The sequence below is a fragment of the Magnolia sinica genome, chromosome 3, assembly GCF_029962835.1.
Source record: "Magnolia sinica isolate HGM2019 chromosome 3, MsV1, whole genome shotgun sequence".
NCBI lineage: Eukaryota > Viridiplantae > Streptophyta > Magnoliopsida > Magnoliales > Magnoliaceae > Magnolia > Magnolia sinica.
In genome coordinates this window covers 109,674,381-109,701,986 of record NC_080575.1, presented here as the reverse complement: position 1 = coordinate 109,701,986, position 27,606 = coordinate 109,674,381, and the positions used below count along the sequence as shown (strand labels likewise).

Genomic DNA, 27,606 nt, shown 5'->3' with positions numbered 1-27,606 from the left:
GCGACTAGCATCAATTCGAGCAGCCGAACCCATTCGACCAGCGACCATTGGTCCAATGGCTCTGGTACAATTGAAAGAACATCTGATTTGGTCGGATGAACCCACCCGACCAACGACCACCCGACTCGAAAACTCAGCTCGAAGTCGGTTCGAATTGGACTAAGATTCTGTCCGAGCCGAGCACGAGCTACTATTCCAAGCTTAAAGGCCGAGCCGAGCTGGGTACGAGCAGAGGCGCAAGTTGTCCGAGTCGAGCATGAGCTGAGCAAAGCTCAACTCGGCTCGACTCGTATGCATCTCTATTCTCTCCTATGCACTCCCTCCCTCCCTCCTCTTCCAAACCCAATAGCCACCCACCGCAACCACCACCACCCTCCTCTCTCTCTCCCTCCTCTTCACTCACTCCCTCCCTCATCTCCTGATCTAAATTGGTGCCAACTTGAACCGACTTGATACTTTTGATCGGGTTACACTTAGTTTGAATTTGTCCAAGCTAGACCCGGACTTGGATTACTAAGGCGCTGGACTTGGTACTGAGTCAAGTTGAGCTCACGTCAGGCTTATTTCAAAACCGGATCAAGTCAGGACAGCCCTAACTCAGTTCGACTCCACTCATATGCCCGGCTCTACAGCAAGAGGACTTCTTTGCCCCCGGGCCGGGGTCTCGCACGCGTCACGAGCTGAAACGCGTGCCCACGAGTACAACTGTACACTCGCGGGTGGACCCCATAGTCCAACCGGGGGTGCGTTGTGCGCACATCAGGCGAGTCCTTCATTAGCGACGAAAATGAAATAAGAACGTCTGTGTTTGCATTTTCCTCGGCCATCTTCTCTCGTCTCCCAGCTGACCGACGACAAGAAGAAAGAAGAAGAAGAAGAGGAGGCTGGAAGGGCGAAGATGAGCGGTCACGATTCAAAGTACTTCTCCACAACAAAGAAGGGCGAAATCCCAGAACTCAAAGACGAGCTCAATTCCCAATACAAGGTATCACGATCCCATCCGTCCATCTCATATAATTCCCTCATCTCCCGATATTCTCTCCTCACCTTCTCGGACAATCGTCGCATTTCCCAGATCCCACCCTTCTCTCACCGATCGAAACGAAGATCTCATCAGATCTGTCACCCGTCTTCTCTTCGATTTCATTCGAACCTTGCCGATTTTCGTTTTGTTTTTCATAGGTTCCCTTACGGTTTCCGTTTATAATTGAAATCGATGAGATTGTTGCATAGATCGAGTAAAACTCATCAAGATTTGGTGGATTTGTGGGCGGAAATCATCTCATGATAGTTATAAAAACATGGTATTGGATGTGTCGCTGAGCCGTTTTGAAGCAGGGGACCAGTTGTCGAACTCGGTTGCAATCTGTTGATGTTGTCACTTTTTGTCAGATTTCCTTGAAGATTCTAGACTATGTCGTAGTAGAAATTTCTAAATTAGTTTATTTTTATGCCTTTCATAGAACTGGCGTATGCAAGATTTCACAACATTAGCAATATTTTTTATTTTTTATTTTTTGGATACATTGGTGAAATTCATTGAAATGGTTTCTAATCATGGTATACTTATCGGTAGAATGTTTCCCTGTGGGCCGTGCTTCACTGATCCTAACCATTGATCTGCTCGGCCACACGGTGGATGTTCCAAGCCCCAAAATTGTCCTTGATAGGAAGATAATATGCTACGGTCCATATTCAATGGAAAAAGGCGCAAGATTGGTGGCTATGATCTTCAAGTTTGGAGATTTTTTTGGAAAGTTCAGTCAATCTACAGTGGGCAGTATCAGACTGACTGTCTGGATCACCAAACCACGGACCCACCTCTACAAATTGGAAAACCTAGAAGACTCCATAGTGCATATCCTCGGGCCTGGCATCATATTATTTGTCTGGATCAGTTAACTACTGCTCTGCTTCTGTCTGATTTATTTGATATGCTTTCTTTGTTATGGTGGATTCATTGTGTGAGGCTGACTCTCATCAACACGCCCTGTAGGATAAGAAAAAAGATGCTGTGAAGAAGGTAATTGCTGCAATGACTGTTGGGAAGGACGTTTCGTCGCTGTTTACAGATGTTGTGAACTGCATGCAAACAGAGAATCTGGAGCTGAAGAAGCTTGTATATTTATACCTTATAAACTATGCTAAAAGCCAACCTGATCTAGCCATACTTGCTGTGAATACGTTTGTGAAGGTAAATGCTTTCATGTAGCAGCCGTTTCTTGGAATTTGGTCCGCGTCACCTTATAGATTGGCATTCTGTAAAATCCATTTCCATTAATCAATGCACTTCCTGGCACTTACTCTTAGTATATGGTCCGGATGGTATTTGTTCATGAGTTTGCATGAAAAGTTGCACATAATTGGCACATTTACAAACACCTTTTGGATTTACCTGGAATTAGTGGGGAGGCTGGCATGGTGATGCTATTCTAAACATTTGGGGTGCTGCTGGAAACAGAAAGTGCACTGCTGGGCCTATGTTTTTCTGCATTTCCTACCACAAACGGGCATATTTAACATTTTAGGTCTGTTTTGAAACATTCCTGCTAAGGATTTGGGTGGAGTGGTGTTTGATTGTTGGGCGCAACTGATTGGGCCTTTATTATTGTTTAGTTGGTATCTCTTGCAGACGTTTTCCTTCCTCTTTGATAAGTGACTTTTGGAAGCTTGAGTTTGTTGAAGTTTCATTAACCATTTAAGATGCATGTGTATGATTGCATGGTTTGCATAAAGCATTCTGCCAAATGAAAACAGTGGGTTATAATGCTTGCGTAGGCTCTCTTTCCTCTCCCTCCCCCTTCTCTCTCCTTCTCCCTCTCAAAGCGAAACATAAATGTTAAAGTTAGAAATTGCTAAATTATTTTCATCATTGAGGATAAATATTTGCGCTCAACTTCTCATACTTACGTGATGTATATTTTTATTCCTTTATTTTTCTAAATTTCCTTACCTGGAAATTACTCTTAGTAAACGGTCTGGATGGTATTTGTTCATGAATTTGCATGAAAAGTTGCACATAATTGGCACATTTACAAACACATTTTGGATTTACTTGAAATTGGTGGTGAGGTTGGCATGTTTTTGCGGCGATGATATTCTAAACATTTGGGGCGATGTTGGAAATAGAAAGCGCATTGCATGGTCATGCATGTGCATTTTCACACCGAGCTCGAATGGGGTGGCCTGTGGGAAGTGGGGGCACACTTGAGGTGGGTGGCCCGTGCAAGGCGAGACCCATGTGAAGTGGGGCCCACGAGGGGGGTTTAGCCGATGACTTGACCTGGGCTTTGAGATAAAGTGATTGATTCGCCATGATCTCTGTCGAGCTTTTAGAGCAAGTGGTTAGTTGTCCTACGTAAAAAATGGTATTAGAGCGGGCAGTATTTTGTTCGAGACTCCTCAGTGGGAGTGATTAATGCATGGGAATTTTCACACCGGGCTTGAGTGGGGTGGCCCATGTGAAGTAGGCGCACACTCGGGGTGGGTGGCCTGTGTGAGGCGAGACTCATGTGAAGTGGGGCCCACAAGGGGGGGTTTGGTTGGGGGCCTGACCTGGGCTATGAGATAAATGGATTGATTCGCCACGCTCTATCAGTTTGAGCTTTTATAGCAAGTAGTTAGTTGTTTTGCGTCACATGGGCTTATTTTTTTTAGCATGTTCTACCACAAACGATCATAGTTAACATTTTAGGTCTGATTTAAAACATTCCTAAGGATTTGGGTGGAGTGGTGTTTGATTATTGGGCACAACTGATTGGGCCTTTATTATTGTTTAGTTGGTATCTCTCACAGTCATTTTCCTTTCTCTCTGTCAACTGTCAAGTTACTTTGGAAAATTGAGTTTGTTGAAGTTCTCATTAACCATTTAAGATGCATGCGTATGATTGCATGGTTTATATAAAGCATTCTGCCAAATGAAAATAATAGGTTATAATGCTCTCTCTCTCTCTCTCTCTCTATCAAAGTGAAACATACATGTTAAAGTTAGAAATTGGTAAATTATTTTCATCATTGAGCATAAATATTTCTCTCAACTTCTTATACTTATGGGATGTATATTTTTATTCTATATAACATTTTTGAAGAAAACCACTGAAATATCATGTGTTTTTGGTTTGCTCATTCAACCTTGGACAGCTGTAACACCTAACATTGCACTCTCTTTCCTTATTCGAAACACATTACAGTCCTCCGCACCCGCCCCCCCCCCCCCCCCCACAAAACATCTGTATCATACTCTCTATCCATATGCAACTAAATACACAGGTAGGACACTGTACTAACATAGTTCTTTTCTCAATGTGTTTCTGAATGGAGGATAAAATTTTGGAGAGTAAATCTGATTTTTTTTTTTTTTTTTTTAAAATTTATCTGTTTGTGATTTTAACATTAGCGTTACAGGTACTTATTATGTGCCAGCATTGAGTTTGTACTTTCTGTACATCTTTGCAGGATTCACAGGATCCGAATCCCTTGATTCGTGCTTTAGCTGTGAGGACCATGGGATGCATCCGTGTCGATAAAATTACAGAATATTTGTGCGATCCTCTTCAGAGATGTCTCAAGGTTGCTTCATTTTGAACTTAATCATTTCTTTAAGGCCTGTTTGTCTGTGGTTGATCCAGGGAGATTTGAATTGATTTTGTTTCCCAACCATTTTGACAACTCGGGCCCCAGGATGTCCATGCCAATTTTCTTGTGTCTTTTAGTGGAAGAAGGTGCATCAAGCAAGATTTCCTTTCCTTTCCTCTTATAGCAGAAAGGAAACCTTTTGCAATTGCCCCTCTACTATTCTGCATGAGAAGGAAATTGGGAATGTGGAGGCATGGGCCCTGTGTCATCAGGTTGTGTTGGAAAAAAATGATTTTGGATTCCCTAGTCATTTGAGTGATTGTTGTGTTGTGATGCTTCTTGTTAATATTCCACCCATTCATCAGTTTATCATTCTCTGCTCTATCACAAGTTGGCTTTCTTTGTAAATGAAGTTTGATTTTCTGTTACTTACTGACCTACCCTTGGGTCTTGATAATGCTACTTGGGGAGTTCTACATGTACTTATGATTTTCTATTTGATACATCATTGCCTGACAGGATGATGATCCTTATGTTCGAAAGACAGCATCTATTTGTGTTGCTAAACTGTATGATATAAATGCTGAGCTAGTGGAAGATAGAGGATTCTTGGATACTCTCAAGGATTTGATTTCTGATAATAATCCGATGGTAGTAGCAAATGCTGTAGCAGCACTCGCTGAGATCCAAGAAAATAGTAGTCGGCCAATCTTCGAGATCACCAGTAACACGCTTTCAAAGCTCCTGACAGCTCTAAATGAGTGCACTGAGTAAGTCCCGAATGAGCTTAATTTATTTCAACATTTCATCTACGTATTTCTTTTCCTAGGAATATCTTATGGATGGATTGACATGTTTGGTTATAAAATAAGTATGATATGCATTGAAACACATAGACAGGCACATAAACTTAGAGATGTGATTCTATAGTTGTGTCAAGCAAAATGGGCCTACCGTGATGCACGCATGACATCTGCTCTGATCAGTAGGTGTGCAATCCCATGGTCGGCCCAAATCCCAAAAATCAGATCGATCAGAAACTCAGGCAGACCACAGCACAGGGAATAGTTGGGAGGGGATGCCAGCCTGCTAGAACCTTCCAGATAATGTGTAGGGCCCTGTGCTATTTATATTGCATCCAACCATTCATTAGAGATGCCCCACTAGGATGAAGGGACAACAAAAATGGGCCATTCCAACTAAGGACATAATATGTGAATTTCGAAGGTTTAGGCACAGTTACATTGTTTGTATGGCGTGGCCCACCTGAGTCATGGATTGGCCTGATTATTGGTATGTATGGTAATCATGCTGGGGCCCTCACAGCTTGATACTGCCGTTAAGTTAAGCATCGACACTATGATCAAACTAATATTCCATAACGAGGAACACACAGTTCTTTTTCCAGTGAAGTTTGTATTTTTGGTTCGATGATAATCCATATTATCTTATTTTTAGTGTACATGCATTACAGTCTCTGTGTACGATAATTTACGTGCCGCCATATTATGTGCATGCGTGTAGCCTTGGAGCAGTTTATCTTTTATTTATGCTAGGATTAGATATGTCAAACATAGACTTGGAGTGTATTAGTGTTTATGTTCATGTTAGGCTTAGTCGTAGGAGCTCTTGTTAGCAACTTTGCATGAACTAATTTGGGGATAGTTTGGTCACTTGAATTGTGATTTGTGCCCATTGACTGCCTTGTGATCCAAAATATAGTTTTCATAGCTGATAAATTATTTGAAAAAGAAGGCATAATCGGAGCAGGGGAGCGCTAGCTTAGTACATAGAGCTCGTGAAATCAATCATTTAGCAAGAGTTTTGGGTGTCTCATCTGGCTTATGCAACAATATGACCGAGAGACCTCTATAAATCATTATACATATCATTGATGATACACTTTAATCTTCAATGAAGCCAAACTCCTCTTTGATGCCCATGATATGAAATTGAAAGAGTTGTCCTCTAGAATAATTATTGTGCTATTTGAAGTAGGCCATGCTACCATATCAAAATTTGTTTGAACATTAACATGTCCGGACTCCAGAGCTACTTTCGTACTGTCTACAGTGTGTGGTGCCATTTTTATTTGATAAGAAGGTATGAACTGCATGCTCTAATCTTTCGAAAAAAGAAGAAGACGAAAAGTACTGAATGCTCTACATGCCAACTGTTCGGAAACTCCCCTTTGTAGGTAGCTCAAGATATTTGTGCAGCCCTTGCGCTAAGGTGGTAATCATGCATGTGGAGTCTGATTGTGTTGGTATGCAAGTTATGTTACTAATCATGCAATGGTGGGTTCCTTGCTATTTTGTTTAGTAACTACTTGAGCACCGACTTTTCCTATATATGGGTGCTTTGTGCTTAGCAGTTTGCTAGCTACTGCCCCTTCATGAGCCTACTTTCCTTCCTTGCCCTTTGGGACATGCATGAATGGTTGGGCCAGGGGTCAGTACTTACTGAGTGGCATTGTGTTGGCATGCGAGTCTGTTGTCGTCGTGGCCTGTTCCAAGGGCTGAGTAAAAGAGGGAGGTTGATGTTTGATGGGCAGCCAATTGTAAAGCTTTTACCAATTTACTATTTAAAAGCCAACCCCAAATTGCCGGAAGAAAGGCTAAGGGCCCATTTGGGTGCACCCTCCAAAGGGGCTTTTGGGTCCAGAACACCGTTTTTATCCAAATGGCAGTTGTGCATTTGGATACACTTTGCAAACCGCCATCTTCTCTGCCACTCGATAAAATAGGTGCTAAAACGCCCACTTGGAAATCATCTTTTGAGGCAGCGCGTCCAAACCAGCCCTAAGATTTTGATGATAAAGGTATGAACTATGAACTGCTTAAGCTCGATCAAATGGCCGTTTAATAAATATAGTTGATGGCTTCAAAAATCTGTTTTCAGTAAATGTAGTTCTTTTTTTTTTTTTTTTGAAAGATAACAAAATTTAATGAGATGCCCCGGAGCGGGCAAAGAATACAACCCACGCACCACTAAGAGGAACCAAAAACACAACCGAACTATACACAAGCCCTTTAATATGCCTAACAACTTCGTTAACCCTCGTGCTTTCATTCCAAAAGCATCTACCATTCCTAACACCCCAAATGGCCCCGAAAACAGCCTCCACATAGCTTTGCCGGCTTTCCCTATGCCTCTCCTGTGCCATGCCCACAAGAGATTTTAAAAAATTGCAGGTATAACCCAGTCGACATGAAGCAAGCACAAGAAATGCGCCCAAATTTTAGTAACAAAAGGGCAAATGAGCAAATAGGTGGTTGATCAATTCCACATTCCCCATGCACATCAAGCAAATATTGGGAAGAATATGAGCTCTCCTCTAAAGGTTATCCACGGAAGGATCCACTTGCAGCCCACAAGCCAAACAAACACAACCACCCTAGGGGAGCTCTGTTGAACCAAAGGTGGAAAGGATGAGGCTGCAAAAAAATGTCGAGAGGATCATGAATACTTATCACAAGGGGTTGAGCAGAGAATTTTCCGGAAGAGTGACCCTTCCGAATCATGGTGTCCGCACTTTCTGGGGAAGGGAGAACACACTTGAGGCAACATAAGAGCGCGGCGAACTCCCCAAATTCTTCATCCAACATATTCCTCTGACAAGGAGGGCTGCTCCACACCACCTAGTCACCAATCATAGAAAAGCAATCCGCCATAGATATGAAGCGGCTGCGAGCAAGCTGTACCACCTTGTGGAAAAGCAATCCATCATATTCCTCCGACAAGGAGGGCTCCACACCACCGAGTAGCTGATCACATAAAAGCAATCTGCTACAGATATGAAGCGGTTGCCTGATCAGTAATTGTTGTTGGAAATTTGGAACTTCAAATACCTGTCACTGTCAAGAATCTCAAGAGACTGTGATAACCTGAAGGCTTCATCCTTTCCTTTTGTTATTTATTTTTTCCTTCTGTTTCTTTGGAAGGTTATATGAGGGTTAACTGTGAACTGTTGCAATATGATAGTTGCCAAACTTTTCTGTGTCCGTGTGTTGCAATTAGGAAATTGCTGTTCCAAAAATGTACATTCTAAGCGTGAACAGCATTAGAACCTCATTTACATTTGCATTGGATTCAAAGGAACCTTGGGGGATCTTCTAATTTTGTTTTTTTTGTTAAAATTTATTTTCCATATTTTCCTCTTAAATTTAGTAACTATTAGATTTGTGTCCTGAATATGATCTAATATTCTGCAGATGGGGTCAAGTTTTCATTTTGGATGCTCTTTCCAAGTACAAGGCAGCTGATGCCCGTGAAGCTGAAAATATAGTAGAGCGAGTTACTCCACGCTTGCAACATGCAAATTGTGCAGTTGTACTTTCAGCCGTCAAGGTAAACTTTTTAGTTCTACTTGATGGATTTAACTGGTATTCTGAAAGGGAAAGAAAAGTGACGGTATTTAGTTGGATGTCTATGAAGGATGATAGTTGTTCAGAAATAGATAGGTTTTAGTATTGCACTAGTTGCCATGATGAATTCTCAGCATATGGTCCCATGTTATGCTTTCAACCACCGTTTAAATAATTCTTCTATACCACCTTAATTAGTTATGTTCTGTTTGTGCTTTTTTACATTTCTGAATCTTGAATTTCTAGATTTTGATAATCATTTTTTTGAACGTTTAGATACCAATAGACATAGGGAGTAAATTTAATTTCTATATTTTATAACTATACCCATAAATGCATGGTATAAATGCTTGGTCAGCAGAATGCTGTTGCTTGGTCAGTCGATCACCAACACCAGACATACACATGATCACAGGTAAAATGTGGTAATAAATTAATGAAAAACTGCTGATGACTTGAAAAAAAGAAAAAGAAAAGGAAGAAAACTAGAGCCTCATACCTCAAACTGCTAAACCATATCTTGTATATTGGATGAAACTGATAAGTTTACTTTAAACACATCTGTACGACCTGTCAAGTTATTTCCAGGATGAACCTCAAAGGAGAGGGGTCATGCTAACTTTTTTAGGTACATTTTTTCCCCCCTAGTACTGGAGAGTATTTTATTTTTCATTCATGTTTGATATTCTGCATCTTGCTTGTTGAGAATTTAAGAATATGGGGGTTTATTATTTCTGTTCTTGTTGTTTTTACCCCAAATATACTCTATTATTGACTTCCTAAATTTCCAGTTATTGAACCTCATTTCTTATGCCATTGGTGGCCATGAATTGGTTGCGGCAGATGATCCTTCAACAAATGGAACTTATCACCAGTACAGATGTGATCCGAAATCTTTGCAAGAAAATGGCTCCTCCTCTGGTGACTCTACTTTCTGCAGAACCTGAGATACAATATGTTGCGTTGCGAAACATCAACCTTATTGTACAAAAGCGACCCACAATACTTGCTCATGAAATCAAGGTAATTTTAAGCAAGCATTCCGGAGATCAGTTATTTTCATTTTTAGAGTTCACATTTATGAATTTTATACTTGCCTCTTTCTGTAGGTCTTTTTCTGCAAGTACAATGATCCAATTTATGTGAAGATGGAAAAGTTGGAGATTATGATAAAGCTGGCATCTGATCGGAACATAGACCAGGTACAAAAACTTTCTTTTGTGATTTTTACAGGGGAATTGTTTCCCACCAATCATTTATAGCTCGAACGAGTCAAAACCTCCTTTTTTTACTGGATATTCTTGGACTAGAATTATATTCTGTTATCCACAATATTCATTTTATTCTTGGACTAGAATTTTATTATGTTATCCACAAAATTCATTGTATCTTAAGGTTGTATTCTGGCGATGGATTCTGGAGTCTGGGCCTAACACTAGAAGTGAGATTCCTCAGCTAACCCAACCATTCATCACATGGTTGGCTTCCCTGGTGACAAATCCATACACCGACAAAACAAAATAACAGTTAATTTCTCATGAAAGATAGCAGACAGACTCTGCAGAGGATGTGATTCTTCCTTCGATGTAGGACAGTATGTATTGCAGGATGATAGAGGAATAAAAAAGATTAGGGATGTATCTATTGAAAAAAAGATTAGGGATGAATCACACCCCTCCACGCATTTAAGAAAGCAGATTAGGCTTTTCCTTTTAAATCTTTCAATATTCAATATTCCAAGCTACATGTCATCCACTAATCATGTATATAAAAGAAATCCTAATTTCTAACCTAAACTTAATCTTAACCACTAAACTCAATTAAATCTTAACTCTTTATTATGCCTAACAAACAAAAAATACTGTAGCATATTGTATGTCACTCTTATTTGCATGCAGTGTTTAAGTTATTGGTGAAAAGTCGATAATATCGGTGTTGCCAGCGTTGCGACACCGAAAACTCCTTTTTTTGTTTCTCTGCCAGTTGTTGGCGAATTATCAACGATTTTTTTGAGTTTTTGCGATAATCAGAGTTGTCGGGCGACAAATTCGTTGTAGCTACCTAATCAGGTCACGAACTACACTGTAGACAACCACCCTTTTCGTCGATAAAAAGGCAGTATTGGAAATTTTGGGAGAGCATTGTGCTTGCAAAAAAAGAAGAAGTAAAAACAGTGTTTTGAGTAGCGTACGTAGCGTAGCGCTCGAAAAACGCTACGTAATGTGTACAGTAGCGTAAATCCCCTATAGCACACGCTATAGGGGTCGTAGCGTATGCTACGAACACGTAGCGTGTATCGCAGGTAGCGCGCACTACCTGTGGTGATTTTTTTTGTTTTTCATTGCCGTAAATGGTGGTGAACTCACACCACAACAGTAAGTAAGTTTTAAAAAAAAAAAACAAAGCCATTTCGAACAGCGTATTCAACAACCGGCCCTAAATCGACGCTGCTTCCTCACCCCCCCTCTTCAATCTTGTGATCGAAAGGCCCTTCGAAGGGGCTTCTTTGGCCGATTGTTGGAGACTACAAGGAGTTCCATTTGGTGCAATTTCATCAACAATGGAGAAGAAATAATGGAGAAATCGGATTTCCCCTATTTTGGTTGCGATTGGCTGTCGAGCTTCAACTTCTGCATATTTCATTAATTCAATCTCATCTTGAGACAAAAATAGGTACGCACGCTCCTTTTTTTTTTTTTGAATTTTTTTCGATGTAAAATGAAAATAACTTGGTATTTTGAGTTTTTTCTCATTTTTTCCCTTTTAAAATGCGGGTTGCTGTGCATTTTTTTATTCTTTATAATTTTGTTCCTTTTTTTTTAATATCTTTGTAGATATAGATTTTTTTTCTGTGGTATGGCCCACGTGGGGCCCACTGTGGTGTGCATATGTGTGGATGTGCATTGTTTTTTATGGTGTGGCCCACATGGGGCCCACTGAGGTGCGTGAAGGGGTGGATTTACATTGTTTTCTATGGTGGGCCCACTGTGATGTGCGTATGTGTGCATTGTTTTTTATTGTGTGGTCCATGTGGGAACCACTATATTATTTTTTACAAGTTAATGTTGATTTTTGTGATTCACTGATTTGTTTGTGATGTGTTTTTTTTTTTTTTTTGGTTAAGTAATGAACTAAAGAGAGAAGAATGTTTGAAGAAAAAGAGAGATTTTGCATGGAAATATGTGGCTGATAATATTTATCATATTTTTAAAAAATAAATAATAATAATAAATAGAAGTATTGTTTAGCTTACGCTACACGCTACGCAATTTCGTTACACGCTACGGGGGGTTGAACGCTACGCAACACGCTACCGCTATTTAAAACACTGAGTAAAAAAGAAAGAAAGAAAAAACCTGTAAGAAGGTGATTTCGGTACTTGTAGAAGAGGTACGCCTGATTGGAAGAAGAATTCGGTGGGCCAATCGATCGATCGACAATAGTTGTTCGTTGATCTTCCATAGGTGCAAAAAAACCTCCCATTTTCTTTTCTTTGTTCGAACAGATGAAAATTTTCATAATCAACGAGGATTCCGACGAATAATCTGCGATATTCCTTGGGAATTTGGGTTCGAAACGAAAAAACCTTCGATTGGGGATTTGGGTTTGAAACGGAAATGGGAAACCTTATTCCCCTTTTTGGAAATGGCATCATACCTTTTTTTTTAACGGACACGGACGACGCTAGCGTAGCGTGCTAGTCGCAAGTCGCTGCTACTTTCGGTAGCATGAGCCCCACTACGAATATGTGTTGTCCATCTATTTTGGACAATCGTTTTATGGAATGAGCCAAAAAATGAGTTAGATCCACATTTCAGGTGGACCACAGCACATGAAACAGTGGTGATTGAACGGTTACAATTAAAAAATTCTTGGGGCCCACTATACTGTTTATTTTCCATCCAATCCCTTCATTAGGTTCACATAGACCCAGATGAAGGGAAAACACATATTAGGCTGATCAAAACTTCTAGGCCCAAGAAGCTTTTAATGGTGGCCATTCAATGACCACTGTTTTCTATGGTGTGGTCCACTTCAAAATTGGATCCCACTCATATTGTGGCCCATGACCTAAAATAATATGCCAAATTGAATGGACGGTGTAGATATACATCTCATAACCCCAATGTAGCCCCATGGTCAGGGTCCCACCCAATAACGGATTGTGAGGAAATCTCATTGCGTACTGAGTTACTCGTGCGCTTTTATCATACTGGGTAAACTATTTTGGGCCCGCTGTGAATGTATGTGGTTTATCCACGCCGTCCATTCGTTTTTCGAGCTCATTTTTGGGGTCGGGCCCAAAATTGAAGCATATCCAAAGCTCAATTGGACCACACCACAAGAAACAGTAGGAATAATGATTTCCACTGTTGAAACCTTACTAGGGCCCATGATGATGTTTATTTGTCATCCAACTTGTTCATAGGATCACAAAGACATGGATGAAGGGAAAATACAAATATCAGCTTCATCTAAAACTTCTGTGGCCCTCAAGAATGTTTCAACAATTAACATTCAATTCACACTATTTCCTATGGCATGGTCTACTTGAGCTTTGGATAATGCCCTAAAATTATCTAATAAAATGGATGGGCAGAGTGGATAAAATACATAAACCATGGTGGACCTCATGGAGTTTACTCAATACGTTAAGAGTTACTTGGTCCGCAATCCACTTCGATTTTAAGGACGCTTGCGAAAGCCTTCAAAAGAAGGGCTTGCCATGGATGTTAGGTGGGGCCCACCATGACATTTGTGAGAAATCCACTCCGTTCATCCCTTTTTCCAGATCATGTTAGGACATGGGCTAAAAAATGAGGCAGAGCGAAAACTCAAGTGGGCTGAATGACAGGAAACAATGCAAATTGAACCTCCACCGTAGAAACATTCTTGGAGCCACATAAGTTTTGGATTAGTTTTTTTTTTTTTTTTTTTAAATAATAAAAATTGTGCCTTCAATTTATCCCACCGGTATGGATGGCACATAAACATCCCAGTAGACCTTAGGGAGGTTTCAATGGTAAGCATTTCCCTACCCACTGTTTCCTATCGTGTTGACTACTTGAGTATTGGATTTGCCTCATTTTTTGGCTCATTTCCTAACACGATGCGGAAAAAATAGATGGACAGGGTGGATTTATCGCAATCATCACGATAGCCCCACCTGGTTTCGTGGTAGGCTTTCTTTGGAGCGCAATCTGTGCCCATTTTGTAGTGCGAATTGGGCACTAACCTCACCAGGACCTAGCAAGAGATGGACAGTCCTGTTAGGGCTATGTGGGGCCCACCCTGATACATGTGTTTTATCGAAACTGTCTATCCACATTGAAAGATTATTTGAGGTCATGATTCCAGAAAGGAGGTTGATTGAAGTCTCAAGTGGACCACACCACAGGAAGCATTCGTGACAATGACCCTACCGTTGAAACTTTTCTAGGGCCCACCGTGATGTTTATTTGCTATCGAACCTATTCATAAGGTCACATAGACCTGGATGAAGGTAAAACATAAACATGAGTTTGATCCAAAACTTTTGTGGCCCCTAAGTATTCAAAGGTAGGCATTCAATCCCCACTATTTCTTGTGGTGTAGTTCACTTGAGCCTCCAATCTGCTTCCTTTTTAAGTTCATGCCCTTAAATGATCTGCAAGATGGATGGACGGTGTGGATAATACACATCCATCAAGGTGTGCCCTACAGACCCCTGATAGAACCGTTCATCTCTAGGCTAGGTGTGGGGTAGTATACAATCCCCCCCCCCCCTCATTCAGTGGCCCATCTGATGTTGGTTGTTTGATAACAACATTTGTATGATCCAAGCCAACCTTATAGGGGAGGTAAAAAGATAACCTTGTCTTAAAGTCATCCAGAAATGTGTACTTTGAATTCATTTACTTTTATATGTCTTAATTATTGTATGTTAGCCATTGTTTGAATTATCTCTGATATAATCGTTATCTCTAGCTTGGCGATACCGATAACACTGGTGGCGATACTGATAACACCACTTGTATTAGAAATTCCAAGCATCAACGATGTATCGCTTAGTATCGTCAACGTATCGATATAGCCAATATTTTCAATTATGTAAATTCTAGGTGTTACTTGTATTGCCAATGTATCGATATCGCCAATCTATCGCTAATATTTTTTACCGTGTAAATTCTAGGTGATGCTTGTATCTCAAGTGTATCGGTGATATTTCAATAATATTGTCAATGTAGAGATATCATGAAAAGTTTGTTTATTAAAAAAATTATATTTCAAATTTTTTTTTTTAATAAATTTTTTTTATGAGCACATTGTTGTATGCAGTTGTCAATTTATCGTTGCTAATATTGATAATATCTCAATATTGATAGTATCTCAATATTATTGTTATTGTAGCATGCACGATATCAAGACCACAATCTTTCGTTTCATTTCCAATTGTCAATGATTTCTTGGCAAAATATCTTGAGTCATCAATATTCTGCAATATCAATGGATGTTTGGACGGACAGTTGCATGGATGATTGGATGGTTAGATGGGATGAATGGGATGGTTAGACCATTTCTTACGACAACACATGCTTTTAAGCCCCCATTAAATGGAAACTTATTGTGTATTCATTCTTTTTGCAAAAATTTTTATTCCTAAATATGCAAATATGTGTATTTTAGCATTTCCTGAAGTTTCACTGAAAATTCTACTATTTTCCCCATGTTTTCCCACATTTCTGGTTATCAGCGATATCGATATTGTTTCTGTATCCTTGGCCAACGAAACTCATAGCGATACTGATACTTCGAACACTGGAGGTGATGGAACTTACAAGAGAGATCTTGCTTGTAATTCCAGTGCAGGATTTGTCTTAGCTTTCTTCATTTGGCTCTAATTTTCCAACATTTTCTTCCCAAAACTCTCATGGTTATTTGGAGTTGGGTCCATACAATGGTACAACTCTTGCAATTTCATCACCGCAATCTCAACCATCTTCTTGTCTAGCATCTCCATCTATTAAAAACTCTTTACTGCACTGACCATCTAGGGAGTTCTTTGGTTGTAGTTCTCAATAAAATTTTAGCATCCCTACTTTTACACTGTAAGTGTAGTCACCAACCAGGCAATCACTATCCACCAGGGATTACTATCAATTGATTCTATCATGCATTCATGTTCCAGTCAATCCCATCGCTCCAACCAACACATTTATTTGCTAAACCTCATGTTTTGCCGGATGATAGGATGGGAAAGGGTAGGTGGGGTCATAAGATATAGCAATGGTGGAATGGAACTGGTCTCTATATTTTTTCGATCACTGACACTTCATAACATACAAAAATATAGATATGTGGGGCACTATGGCAAGTGCTTGATGATTGGCTGGATTGTTTTAAAAAATCCAGTCCAGTTGGCCGTCACAGAGTTAAGTAAGTTATTTATCATCCCAAAGAAAAAAATGGGACCCATCACGTCGGGAATTATATTGTCATTTCCTCCTCAGGGATGATTGAACATTGTTGGAATCACTATCATTGGATTCCATCATGTTCCCACCTTGTCACGCACAAGGACGCTCTCCTTGAATTGGGTCGACGGTGTCTATCCAACCTATTCAAGATCTCTTGAACAACTTCCAATTGACCCTGCCTTCCAACCACTTTCTCAAAACATTCTTCTTGTTGCTAGCCATCAACCACGAACGTGGCATGGATAAACTTGCACTGATACCAACTTTGACATCGGGAGTCCTTTGTTGCAGGATCCTTCTAACTAGGTGTTGCTTGCGCTTTGAATCGCGCACTGGACTGATATTTGTGCTCCTTCCCAGTTGTTTATACTGGATAACATTTTGAAACAGATGCTTCCCTGCACCGTGCCTCTTGGCTTCACGCTTCGTGCAACCATGCATTGGGTGGATGTGTTTTTGCAGGAAGTGGGTGCAATGAAGAAGATAGGAGAAGAATCACAACTGATGATTCAAAGAGCTTGATTTTTTGGGCTTTTATTCTGCAAGAGAGAGTGTTCTCTAAGAAACTACTTTCTTTATTCAGTAACACAAGCCACAAGAAACCTTAATTTAAATTCAATCTCAACCACTAAACTCTATGAAACCTTAGCCCTTGTTTGTCCATAAAAAAAATTGTTATGTTTTGCAGTGGGTGCTATAGCACACACCATGGCGTTACTATAGTGTGGTACTATAGCACACCAATATTTATAGAAAGGCTATTCACCACCACCACCACCATCATCTAAGCCTTGTCCCAACTAATTGGGAATTTATAGAAAGCCTATTAAAACTGCTAAGACCTGGAAAAAATGAATTCAACCCCTCTTTGTGTACTTAAACATGTGTTTAGTATGCGTGGGACACTGGGACCCTCTGAATGGAGTATATGGCCTACAACTCATTTTTGGGACCCACGTATCCATGGAGTATTTCTTGCACTTGTGTCAGTTTGCATTATCATTGCTCCTAAGAACTTCGGAATCTCTTTCAGTGACCAACAATGGTGAAGGGATTGAAGACGTGAACCAGAGACCTTGCTTAAGCTTTGGCACTTAGCTTCTACGGCAACCACTGTACTAAATGGGCCAACATACTAATGACCTTGGTTATAAAATCTCATGAAATTTTTGGGAGGTGTGAGGGCAATTTGCGTGGGAGGTTGAAGAGGCAATTTGCAGCAGACATGGCATGCACGTACAAGATCAGGAATCCATCAGATGAGGGCCATCATGAAATGCCCTGGTCCAAAAATCAAGCCGGTTGACACATCAAGTGGGCCACACATCTATGGGAAAGATGGATAGTCAGAAAAAAAAGATGACCCATGGTATGTTCATCTTCTCTTGTGGCTCACCTAACGGTGGACCTTCTTGATATTTGGCCAGGACTATTTTCATGGTGGCCTACCTGATTGGCTTGGATCCTGCACACACATGCCATGTTGGTGAATTTTCTGCAAGTCGCATCATTAATATCTCCTCCTGCAAAGTACCTCAGCATTTCTCAATTCTCTGCGAATTGATGTGGTTGACTGAATTTGGTAAGAAGGCAGGCATTTACAGACCTGTGTCTAATCTGAAGTTGTCTATGCTGATGAATCAGCTGATCAAACCAAAATAAAAGCAACCTTTAGTCTGATCCTCTTATTTCTTTATATCAGTCTTCAAAGTGATCAAATTTCCAGAAATGAGCATGGCATTTTATAGAGCTATGTGAACAGAATGAAGCATTTGTTTGAGTGAACAATGTGAGAATTTTTGAACTGAAGCTTCTCTTAGTTATCTGTGGATATTACATACAGCCTAAATGAACCCCCCTTGTCAAAACAAATCACCCATCAGAATACATTTCTTTACGAGGAACTAGTTGAAGAACCATTGCAGACAAGTCTTGCCAAATCCTTAGGTGGAAGGACAATTTTGTGCAAGAAGCTTGGTAGTCGTTTCAAAATTATTTCTGCTTTATTTTCCATCTCTGCACATGTAAGTAATCATGTTTGCTAATAATTCTTTTGCAGGTTTTATTGGAGTTCAAAGAGTACGCCACAGAAGTAGACGTAGATTTTGTCAGAAAGGCTGTCCGTGCTATTGGCCGTTGTGCCATCAAGTTAGAGAGAGCAGCTGAGCGGTGCATAAGTGTGTTGCTTGAGCTGATAAAGATAAAAGTAAACTATGTAGTTCAGGAGGCTATTATCGTCATCAAGGACATCTTCAGACGATATCCTAACACGTAAGTCCAAACCTTTTGGTGCTTTCATGGATGGTTTTCCTTGTACCAAAATTATTTTGCGTTTTCAACTTGTGCTGCAGCTATGAGTCCATCATTGCAACCCTCTGTGAGAGCTTGGACACTTTAGATGAGCCAGAGGCTAAGGTTTTCTTCTCTTAATTCCCTTCAATTAACAGCTGAAGAGTTGGAGCTCTGTTACTAGCATCTACAAATGTTTTCATTTGTTTACTAAGATTGTTTAATTGCTGCAGGCATCAATGATCTGGATAATTGGTGAATATGCAGAAAGGATTGATAATGCTGATGAACTCCTTGAAAGCTTCTTAGAGACATTTCCCGAAGAGCCTGCACTAGTCCAGTTGCAATTGCTGACTGCAACTGTCAAATTGTTTCTTAAAAAGCCGACTGAAGGTCCACAGCAGATGATTCAGGTCCGTCATGCCTATTATGATGCCCTTAAGATTGTGATCTATTTTTACGTCGGGCCTATAGTTGATGATCAGCTAGAGGATACATGTCACCTTGCTTTTTTCCCACTTCTTTTCTACTTTTATTTATTCACTCAAATACCAAGAAGTTTATTCTGTTTACCTCTGATTCTCGAATCTTTGTTATCGATCATCCATAACAATCTGCCTGCTACATACCCAGGCTCTTTCCAGATAGGCCTTTCCTTTGTAAATCCATTCATACCTATTTTTGATGACATAATCTTGACATTAACTTCCTGTTCCTGTCTCTTCAATTAACCTAAATTTGGCAGCAAAGTCTTTTTCCAGATGTTTCACTTTCATCTGATCATCATGCTTACTGATGAAATAGAAGTAAAGTCAGTTCAAGAGTTCTTTTTGTTTATGAGTTATGACAATGGGGCATTGTTTTCTTCCTGGAGCTATTTACAGGCATGGAATTCTTGCTGGGGAAGTTATTCGATACTCTTGCGAGTGATGGTTCATATGCAGGAACTTACATGTGGCATACATAAACTCAAATTCAACCATCCGAATTGTGGGTCCTACTGTAGATCTGTTATCATCAAAAGGTTGAGATTGAGTTCACGAACTGATAGTTCTCTGAGCCCATGGAGCGATCCGAAACGCTGATTACTGGGCATTTGTTTTTTGTTGAATGTGGACCATTGAATATTTTTTATTTTGACCGCCCATTAAAATGTCTACCAATCAGCAAATCAGGAAATCAAATTAGTGTGATTTTCGTTGCACAAGCCATCTAGATTGGGACCCATGATTTGGATGGTTTAACCTGTATGCCATGTGTGCATTTTCTCAGTATCTACATATCCACCATCGCACTCTATTAGAGTATCAAAGTTTTTTTCCTTTGCTGTGGCAATATGCACATTCTTCTTTTTTCTGGAACTATTCAGCCTTATGAAATTGATTTCATGGTCCATGTTTTGTATTCCCCAATGCATCATTTTTCTGGCATGCTATGAAACTGCCAATGCAGATTGTTGTTTAGTTTAGCAGAATGACATCGTCCTTTAAATTAACTTCATGTTTGTTTTCACTTTTTACCTAATTATGTGTAGTCTGATACTTATGATACCATATCAAATATGTGTGAGCAAATTATAAATTAGTTTCTTAGGGAGTTTTTCTCTGATAGGCATGAGGGGTGGTGTCAGCTCTTGTTGGAACTTGTACTGATGGCTATTATTGCGTCCATGATTGTTGCCCACCTGTTTATCCTATGGGCTTATTCTTCAAGGTTGGTCCTTCCTTGTCATGGTGCTACCTGCTGATGGTTCTGATCTTGCACCTGTTCCTTCTATGCATTCATTTGTGTGGGGGGATGTCGTGACGATTTTTCAGAAAATAGGGTGAGGGCTCCTTTCCTGGCGTGTCAGCTGCACGGGCAGAAATGAGGGGAAACCATGTTTTGCATCACCAAAACACGCCCTTAGGTTTTGTTTGGATGGGGATTCAAGAATATATTCTCTGAAGGGTCGTTTGGATGCGTGGATCTCTCCACTCAAGAACTTGAGCTCCATGGAACTCCAGGGTTCCAGCTTTTGGATGCCCTGAGGGTTCCATGGAGCTCTTCACTTGGGAACTCTAGTTCCCACCAAAAAGGCCTAAGTGAGTTCTTACAGAAAAGCAATATTTCCTTTTCCATGGAACTTAAGTGGAGAGTTCCAAGCATCTAGACGACCCCTCAGAGACCAGGTGGGGACAAAGGATACTAAGTTATGTCTTCTTTGTCATTTTGCATGCTGGTTCCTGAAAAGCCATAGTCTGTTTCTATATGGGTCATGATTTATTTCATAGAATCTTGATTCTCTCTTGAAATCATGGTCTGAATTAAATCATGACTATGATTTATCATCCAAGATCTAAAATAGGATTTACTACAATTTCAACATCTATCGTTCTTCAACCACATGTACAGGTTGTTCTAAACAATGCTACTGTAGAGACGGACAATCCAGATCTGAGAGACCGTGCATATATTTACTGGCGTCTTCTCTCAACTGACCCTGAGGTATATTAAAAGTATTTTGAATTCCTGCCGTACAGAGTATCGTTTACTCATGCATGAAAATCTCCTACTTTGTTTCAGGCAGCAAAAGATGTTGTACTGGCCGAGAAACCAGTGATTAGTGATGATTCAAACCTACTTGATGCTTCACTTCTTGATGAGCTTCTTGCAAACATTGCTACACTAGCTTCTGTGTACCATAAACCTCCAGATGCATTTGTAACCCGTGTCAAGACTGCCTTCCAGAGACCAGATGAGGAAGAATATCCCGATGGGAGTGAAATCAGTAATTCAGAATCACCTTCTCATGCGGTTGACAGTGCATCAGCTCCCTCAAGTTCAAGTAATGTTCCGCAAGCTGCAACAAGGCCGGCAGCACCAGTGCCCCCTGCACCTTCTGCTCCAGTACCAGATTTACTGGGTGATCTTATAGGCCTGGATGGTGCTCTTGTACCTGTTGACGAGCCAACAACAGCTTCTGGGTGAGGACTATGACCAGAGCTTCTAATATTCGTTAGCTGTGTTAATGGGGTTAACCTGAAATCGAGGAGGGATGCACTTCTCACCCATAAATACCGCTAATATATTCTTTTAATAATATGTCTATACAGGCCTCCTTTACCTATTGTACTACCAGCATCAACCGGTCAAGGTCTGCAGATCAGTGCACAGGTTACACGGCGGGATGGTCAAATATTTTACAGTATGCTGTTTGAGAATAACTCACAAATTCCCCTTGATGGGTTCATGATACAGTTCAACAAGAACACGTTTGGTCTTGCAGCCGCTGGACCTCTTCAGGTGAGTGCATTTTCTTGGATGCTTGTTCTTTACCTTTTCTGTGTGCTGAATTAATTAATATATGGCATTTTTCTGTTGGCTAGGTCCCACAACTGCAACCCGGAACTTCAGCAACTACCCTTTTGCCAATGGTTTTGTTCCAGAATCTCCTTCCTGGACCCCCAAACACACTTTTGCAGGTTGCAGTGAAAAATAACCAACAGCCAGTGTGGTACTTCAATGATAAAATTTCATTGCATGTGTTCTTCATGGAGGATGGTAGAATGGAGCGTGCAAACTTTCTGGAAGTGAGTCAATTTAATTTGTTTGACACACTGTACTTTCTGCACAATTTCCTTAACACATTACTCAGCTTTTGTTTTTTGACTAATGCGATCCTGCGTATTCTGCAAATCCACATACAGTTGTTTACTTTTTAATGAAGTTCTAACATGTGAAACTTGGGTCTTTCAAGAAAATAGAGTGTGCAAGTTAGATAATCCAGTATGTGTAAGGGATCCCCTTCCCCAAGACATGGAACTTTAGGACTATTCTGATTTTAGTTGTTGGACTTAATAGCAATGTAGAGTTTAGTTTGAAGTTTGAACTCAAGCCAGTTGATCCACAAGCCCAGCATGCAAATGATTATGGTGAAGTATTTTAACATGATTCTTCATATGATTGTCGACTGCCAAACAATCCTTTCCATACCCGTATTTTGAGAAATTGGGGTTTACAGGATCCTCTGTACCCAATACTTTCCATAACTCAGTACCCATTCTCATGGTTGGGTTTTATGTGCTTTAACACGTATAAACTGAATTGGCTTTTCTCGAGTTGATACAGCTTAGCTTTTTATGCTCTTAAATATGTAGTTTAACATAGAAAAATTCTTACACATTTATACCTTTTTAAAAATATGCACAGTGGTTGATGTTTCCTGGTATTAATTGCTTCTTAATGTTATTAGTGGTGTGGTAATGTTCATTGATAATTTTTTATTTTCACCCGTGCAATTCTTTGGTCATTGACATCTTGTGAAATTTGTCCTTTTAGAGGACAATTCTTTGGTGTAGTAATGTTCGATGAGTTTTTTACCCCTTCACCCAGGGTATTCTTTGGTCATTGCTGCTTTAACTGATGTCATTTGAGTATTGCGCGAGTTAATGCGGTACTAGAGGAGATATGTTAGACACTTCAGAAAAGCCGAGTTGGATGCCATTTCTCGGGCTCCATCTCTTCCTTCCTTCGCATCTCTTCCTGTTGCCTTTTCTGTTTCCTGGTGTTAATTGCTTTTTAATGTTATTAGTGGTGTGGTAATGTTCGTTGATAATTTTTTTTTTTTTTTCTCCTCTGCGATTCTTTGGTCATTGACTTCTTGTGAAACTTGTCCTTTTAGAGGACAATTCTTTGGTGTACGTAGTAATGTTCGATGAGTTTTTTTCCCCTTCACCCAGGGTATTCTTTGGTCATTGCCGCTTTAAGTAATGCCATTTGATTATCTCACGAGTTAATGCAGTACTAGAGGAGATAAGTTAGACTCTTCAGAAAAGCCGAGTTGGATGTCATCTCTTGGGCTCCATCTCTTCATTCCTTTGCATCTGTTCCTGTTGCCTTTTCTGATTCTTTTGGGTCCTGTGTGTAATTCTCTTCCTCCCTATTAATAAAACTTACTGACTTCTTGAAGAAGAAGAAGAAGAAAGGAAGACAATTTAGGGCCTTGCGTAATTTTAATTTATTTTATAAAAAATCTTGTTGGCCAATTTTCCATGAATTTTCTAGAGAATGTTGTCAGTGCTCATGGATTTCAATTAAAGACTAGGAAAGGGCGATGATTTGTCGTGTTCTTATTCCTTTTTGTTTCTCTATTCTTGAATTGATTAAATATGGATTTTTAGTGCTAGGTTTCTATATACGCATATGTGCATACATATTATATTACAATCCTATTTTTTAATTTAATTTTATCTTATCTAATGTTTGATAAGCATTATTCGATGATGGAAACATTTGATCTGGTTCCTGCTCTTATAGCTTCTTTTGTGCTGTTGTGGTTGGTCAGCTGTCATCTTGGTATCATCATTTGGTCTTCGCATCTGAATGGCTACAACCCAGTACCTGGCCCATATAGTGTCACAATTTAGACAGGATGCATTTGGATGCACAAGTGAATTGTAGTTTGAGCATTCAGTTAATCAAGAAGGAACTGACAAAAAGTAATTGTTTTTCATTATATTCATAATTGTGGAAGTAGCTCTTGAAATTGCAGTTACATTCCCTTCAAGTCCAACTTGAAAGCAATGGGATTATATTGAAGCACAGACTAAATATCACTACATCAGTATTCACTGATTAAAAAAAAAAAAAGAAATGAAAAGAAAAAAAAAAAAGGAAAAGAAAGAGCAAAAATTCAAGACGAATGCTCAGGACGGAAATCGGACTTTGGTAATTTCCATTTTAAGATACTAAAAATTGCAACTCAATAGAGCATCTAATGGCAGGCTTCGGATTAGAAATTAGATGTTTGAGAGGTGGAATTTCAGTATGAGAGCATAGAGAACATTGCATCTTAGGCAGTACACAGTAGAATCAGGTCACCATAATGGAGTGGATTATGCATGCATGTTGTATGGATGCAAGTTGGCTGTTTCATTTTTTCACCTTTTTCATTACACTTAAATATTTTTGGAAGCCGAGTTGAGGGTTGTGTTTCTTGTCTTATATGCAGACATGGAAGTCCCTTCCGGATTCAAATGAGATCACTAAGGACCTATCGAGTGTCGTGATCAACAGTGTGGATGCTACCATTGACCGCCTGTCGGCATCTAATGTGTTTTTCATCGCAAAGCGAAGGAACATGAACCGAGATGTATTGTATCTCTCAGCCAAAGCTCCTCAGAGCATTCCTTTCCTGATAGAGATTACGGCTGTTGTCGGGATCCCCGGCGTCAAATGTGCAATCAAGACACCAAACCCAGAAATGGCTCCCCTCTTCTTCGAAGCCATGGAGACTCTTCTCAAGTGATTGTTGTAATGTATGATTCAGGCGCTCGGAAATTTTTTCTCCTCGGGTTTTGTTTTCACATTTCTGGTGAGTTTTGATGTATGAACTTTCTATTGGCAACGGCTGCATGCATTCCTTTGATATTCAGTTGCACAACGCCACTGTGATTATGTTTCTTTATTATTACAAGAAGTCATTGTCTCGATCATGAGTGCCTCTGGTCTTGCTGATCCCATGAACCGTAGTGATTTCAAGTGTGCAATTGACTTCAGTGTATTTTGAAGCCCGGTGTGCTGCTATTATCATGATTTTAAATCAACCATGTTAGATTAAAATGTTATGAAATTCTGCATGTTACTAATCATGATTTTCTGATTACTGAATGGTTCGAGCATTGATCCTCCGAATGACGTACTGGCTATTCCTACGGGCAGGGATGTATATCTGTGACCTTGATGAGCTTAATACATTCAAACACGGTGTCCGGTTAGCAATGCTATTACATGCATGAAGTTACGTGTAGAGGAGGAAAGGTGGAATTGAATGTCTTCAACGGAAAGTACATGGGTCTTTTTCTGTTGGCCTACTTCTTACTGTGAGAAGATGTTCGTTAACAATCTATCTGTCAGATTGGAATGGTTGGGGTTATCTTGACATCAGGTTGGATTTGATCAGGGTGCATCGATCCATCTTAAACCCAGGCTCCATAAAAGGTTGGCCATGGTATCATTTGCCCAATCTGAAAACTGGAATGGTTTTTATTACACTCACCCTTTCTTGTAAGCTGTTTTTCAGCTTGTGTAAAAATCAGCCCTATCTTCTCATCAGGTGGGCCACATCATGGAAAACAAGGTCTAGCCATTGATAAATAGCAAAGTGTGATCCACTTGATGAGTGGAAATGGCTGATTTTTGCATAATGTTATCGTGATCGGGATAGGGTCAATTAATTGGAAGGGTTGGATGTCACATGCACTTGATGGGGCAGGAGGTTGGAACCCTGACGTATTTTATTGCAACATGTATATCTCAGCTAAGCCTCGCCATCTTGGGAAGTATGTGGGCCATCTAAGCTGTGAATTAGGTGGCCCGCAACTTGAAATGTCCTTTCGATTGGTCCCAACCACGCAGCATCAGCATGTACTAAGCCATTCATCTGGTGGTCACATCATGAAAATCACTCCATTGGGTGATCTACACAATCTGACTGCTGCCCCGTAATGTACTGTTTACTAGATCGGGTAAAAGTACAATTCAACGGTTAGGATCCTCCAATGTGATCGAATTTAGGCTATGGCATACGATTGTGGTGCCCAGCAGCGGAATTCCTTCTATTCTGCTGATGTCGCATCTGTGAGCCGATCACAGGTTGTCTGATGATGGTCTCTCATGGATAGCATTATGCTACCTATCGCACATGAATATTCAAATCATTTAAGTATCTGTAATTGTGGGATCCAACGTATTCCAGTTTCAGTGACGCTAACATGGAGGCCGCTGCATGGAGGTTTTATGCCGTTCCCACCTTACGGTACACATTGCGAATGGGTAAGTGATCAGGACCGTTGCTTGGATGGGTCGCAACGTGGATGGCCATATTCTAAAAAATGGCGACGAATCGGACTGAAAGGTTAGTGCTTCCGACCACATTCAACCAGAAAGGCTCACTAAAAATGGACAGTCAGAGTTGTTCAACCAGTGGGGTTTTGGGCCTGTAGCCTATCTACACAGCGGCCTATCAGATCAACAGTCCAGATCACCAGCATACTTGCCTTCTTCAGCTTTGTTCTCATCCTTTTGTTTTCTAAATTCGAACCTCACATGCAAATCTGATGATTCTGATTTTTTATTTTTTATCCTGTCATTACAGAAAAGTGGTCGGTTCTTCCTCTACAGACTACAAGGTCTAGCATAACAAGCTTATTTTACAAGGGTCATGCGTGGGCCCCACCGTGGTGTTTTATGGCATCCAACTTGTCCAGCAGGGTCTCCCCACAGCGAAAATTGGACGCCCCAAAAATCAGGCTGATCTGACGGCCATGTGGGATACTACCTGAAATTAGGGGTTTTTGGGTGGTCGTCAGTTGTTATCTGAAGTGTGGCCCACCTAAGATCAGATAGACTTGAATTTTGTTGCATCCAATCATCATGGTTGCTTTAACTTATTGCACAGGTTAGATGGCATACATACAACCTGGTATGCTCCGACTAGGAAACAATGTATAAAATGCAAAGTTTCATCTGATACCATGGTGTATTGCAGCTTATTCTCACATGTGGGGTCAACGGTCTATAGGCCCATTTGGCTTTCTTGCCAAACCATCGAGACGGCCCTTGTGTTTTATTTTTAAGGCCCATGGGCCGGGTCCGAGTTTGTTTTTAGGCCTTCAAAACAAATGGGCGGTTTATATTTACACATGTTCTATTCAAAGCCTGCCCTGAGCCCAAAATAGGACCGTTCATCTTCAGTCTCTGGTTCTTGGGCTTCCCTTTTAGGCCCAAAAGTTAAAACTGCCAGGTGGGATATATTCGCTCGCTGTGGCCCATCAAAGTTTTGGAATTGCTTAGAGTTCCGGTGTGTCCCTTATCCTGTGGGGCGCACCTGATCAATGGATTACATGACATAAACACGACACGGTGGACCCCACATC

At 40.4% G+C, this 27,606-nt stretch overlaps 1 protein-coding gene across 1 annotated transcript; it reads left to right on the top strand.

Annotated features, from left to right (window-relative positions):
• The first annotated feature begins 761 nt into the window (after positions 1–761).
• Positions 762–25,164, top strand: LOC131240671 (beta-adaptin-like protein B). Its single transcript, XM_058239058.1, has 15 exons — positions 762–985; positions 1,997–2,194; positions 4,456–4,569; positions 5,095–5,345; positions 8,790–8,925; positions 9,786–9,965; positions 10,052–10,144; positions 18,459–18,670; positions 18,751–18,814; positions 18,922–19,101; positions 21,083–21,175; positions 21,254–21,654; positions 21,784–21,973; positions 22,057–22,260; positions 24,681–25,164. Exons 1-15 carry the CDS (start codon positions 899–901, stop codon positions 24,975–24,977), a joined length of 2,700 nt encoding a protein of 899 aa, XP_058095041.1. The 5' UTR covers positions 762–898; the 3' UTR covers positions 24,978–25,164.
• Positions 25,165–27,606: the final 2,442 nt, after the last annotated feature.

Coding starts and splice junctions, on each gene's coding strand:
- LOC131240671 (XM_058239058.1), top strand. CDS start 899: ATGAGCGGTCACGATTCAAAGTACTTCTCCACAACAAAGAAGGGCGAA. Junction 18,815..18,921: donor TAGATGAGCCAGAGGCTAAG/GTTTTCTTCTCT, acceptor TAATTGCTGCAG/GCATCAATGATCTGGATAAT. Junction 21,176..21,253: donor TTCTCTCAACTGACCCTGAG/GTATATTAAAAG, acceptor ACTTTGTTTCAG/GCAGCAAAAGATGTTGTACT.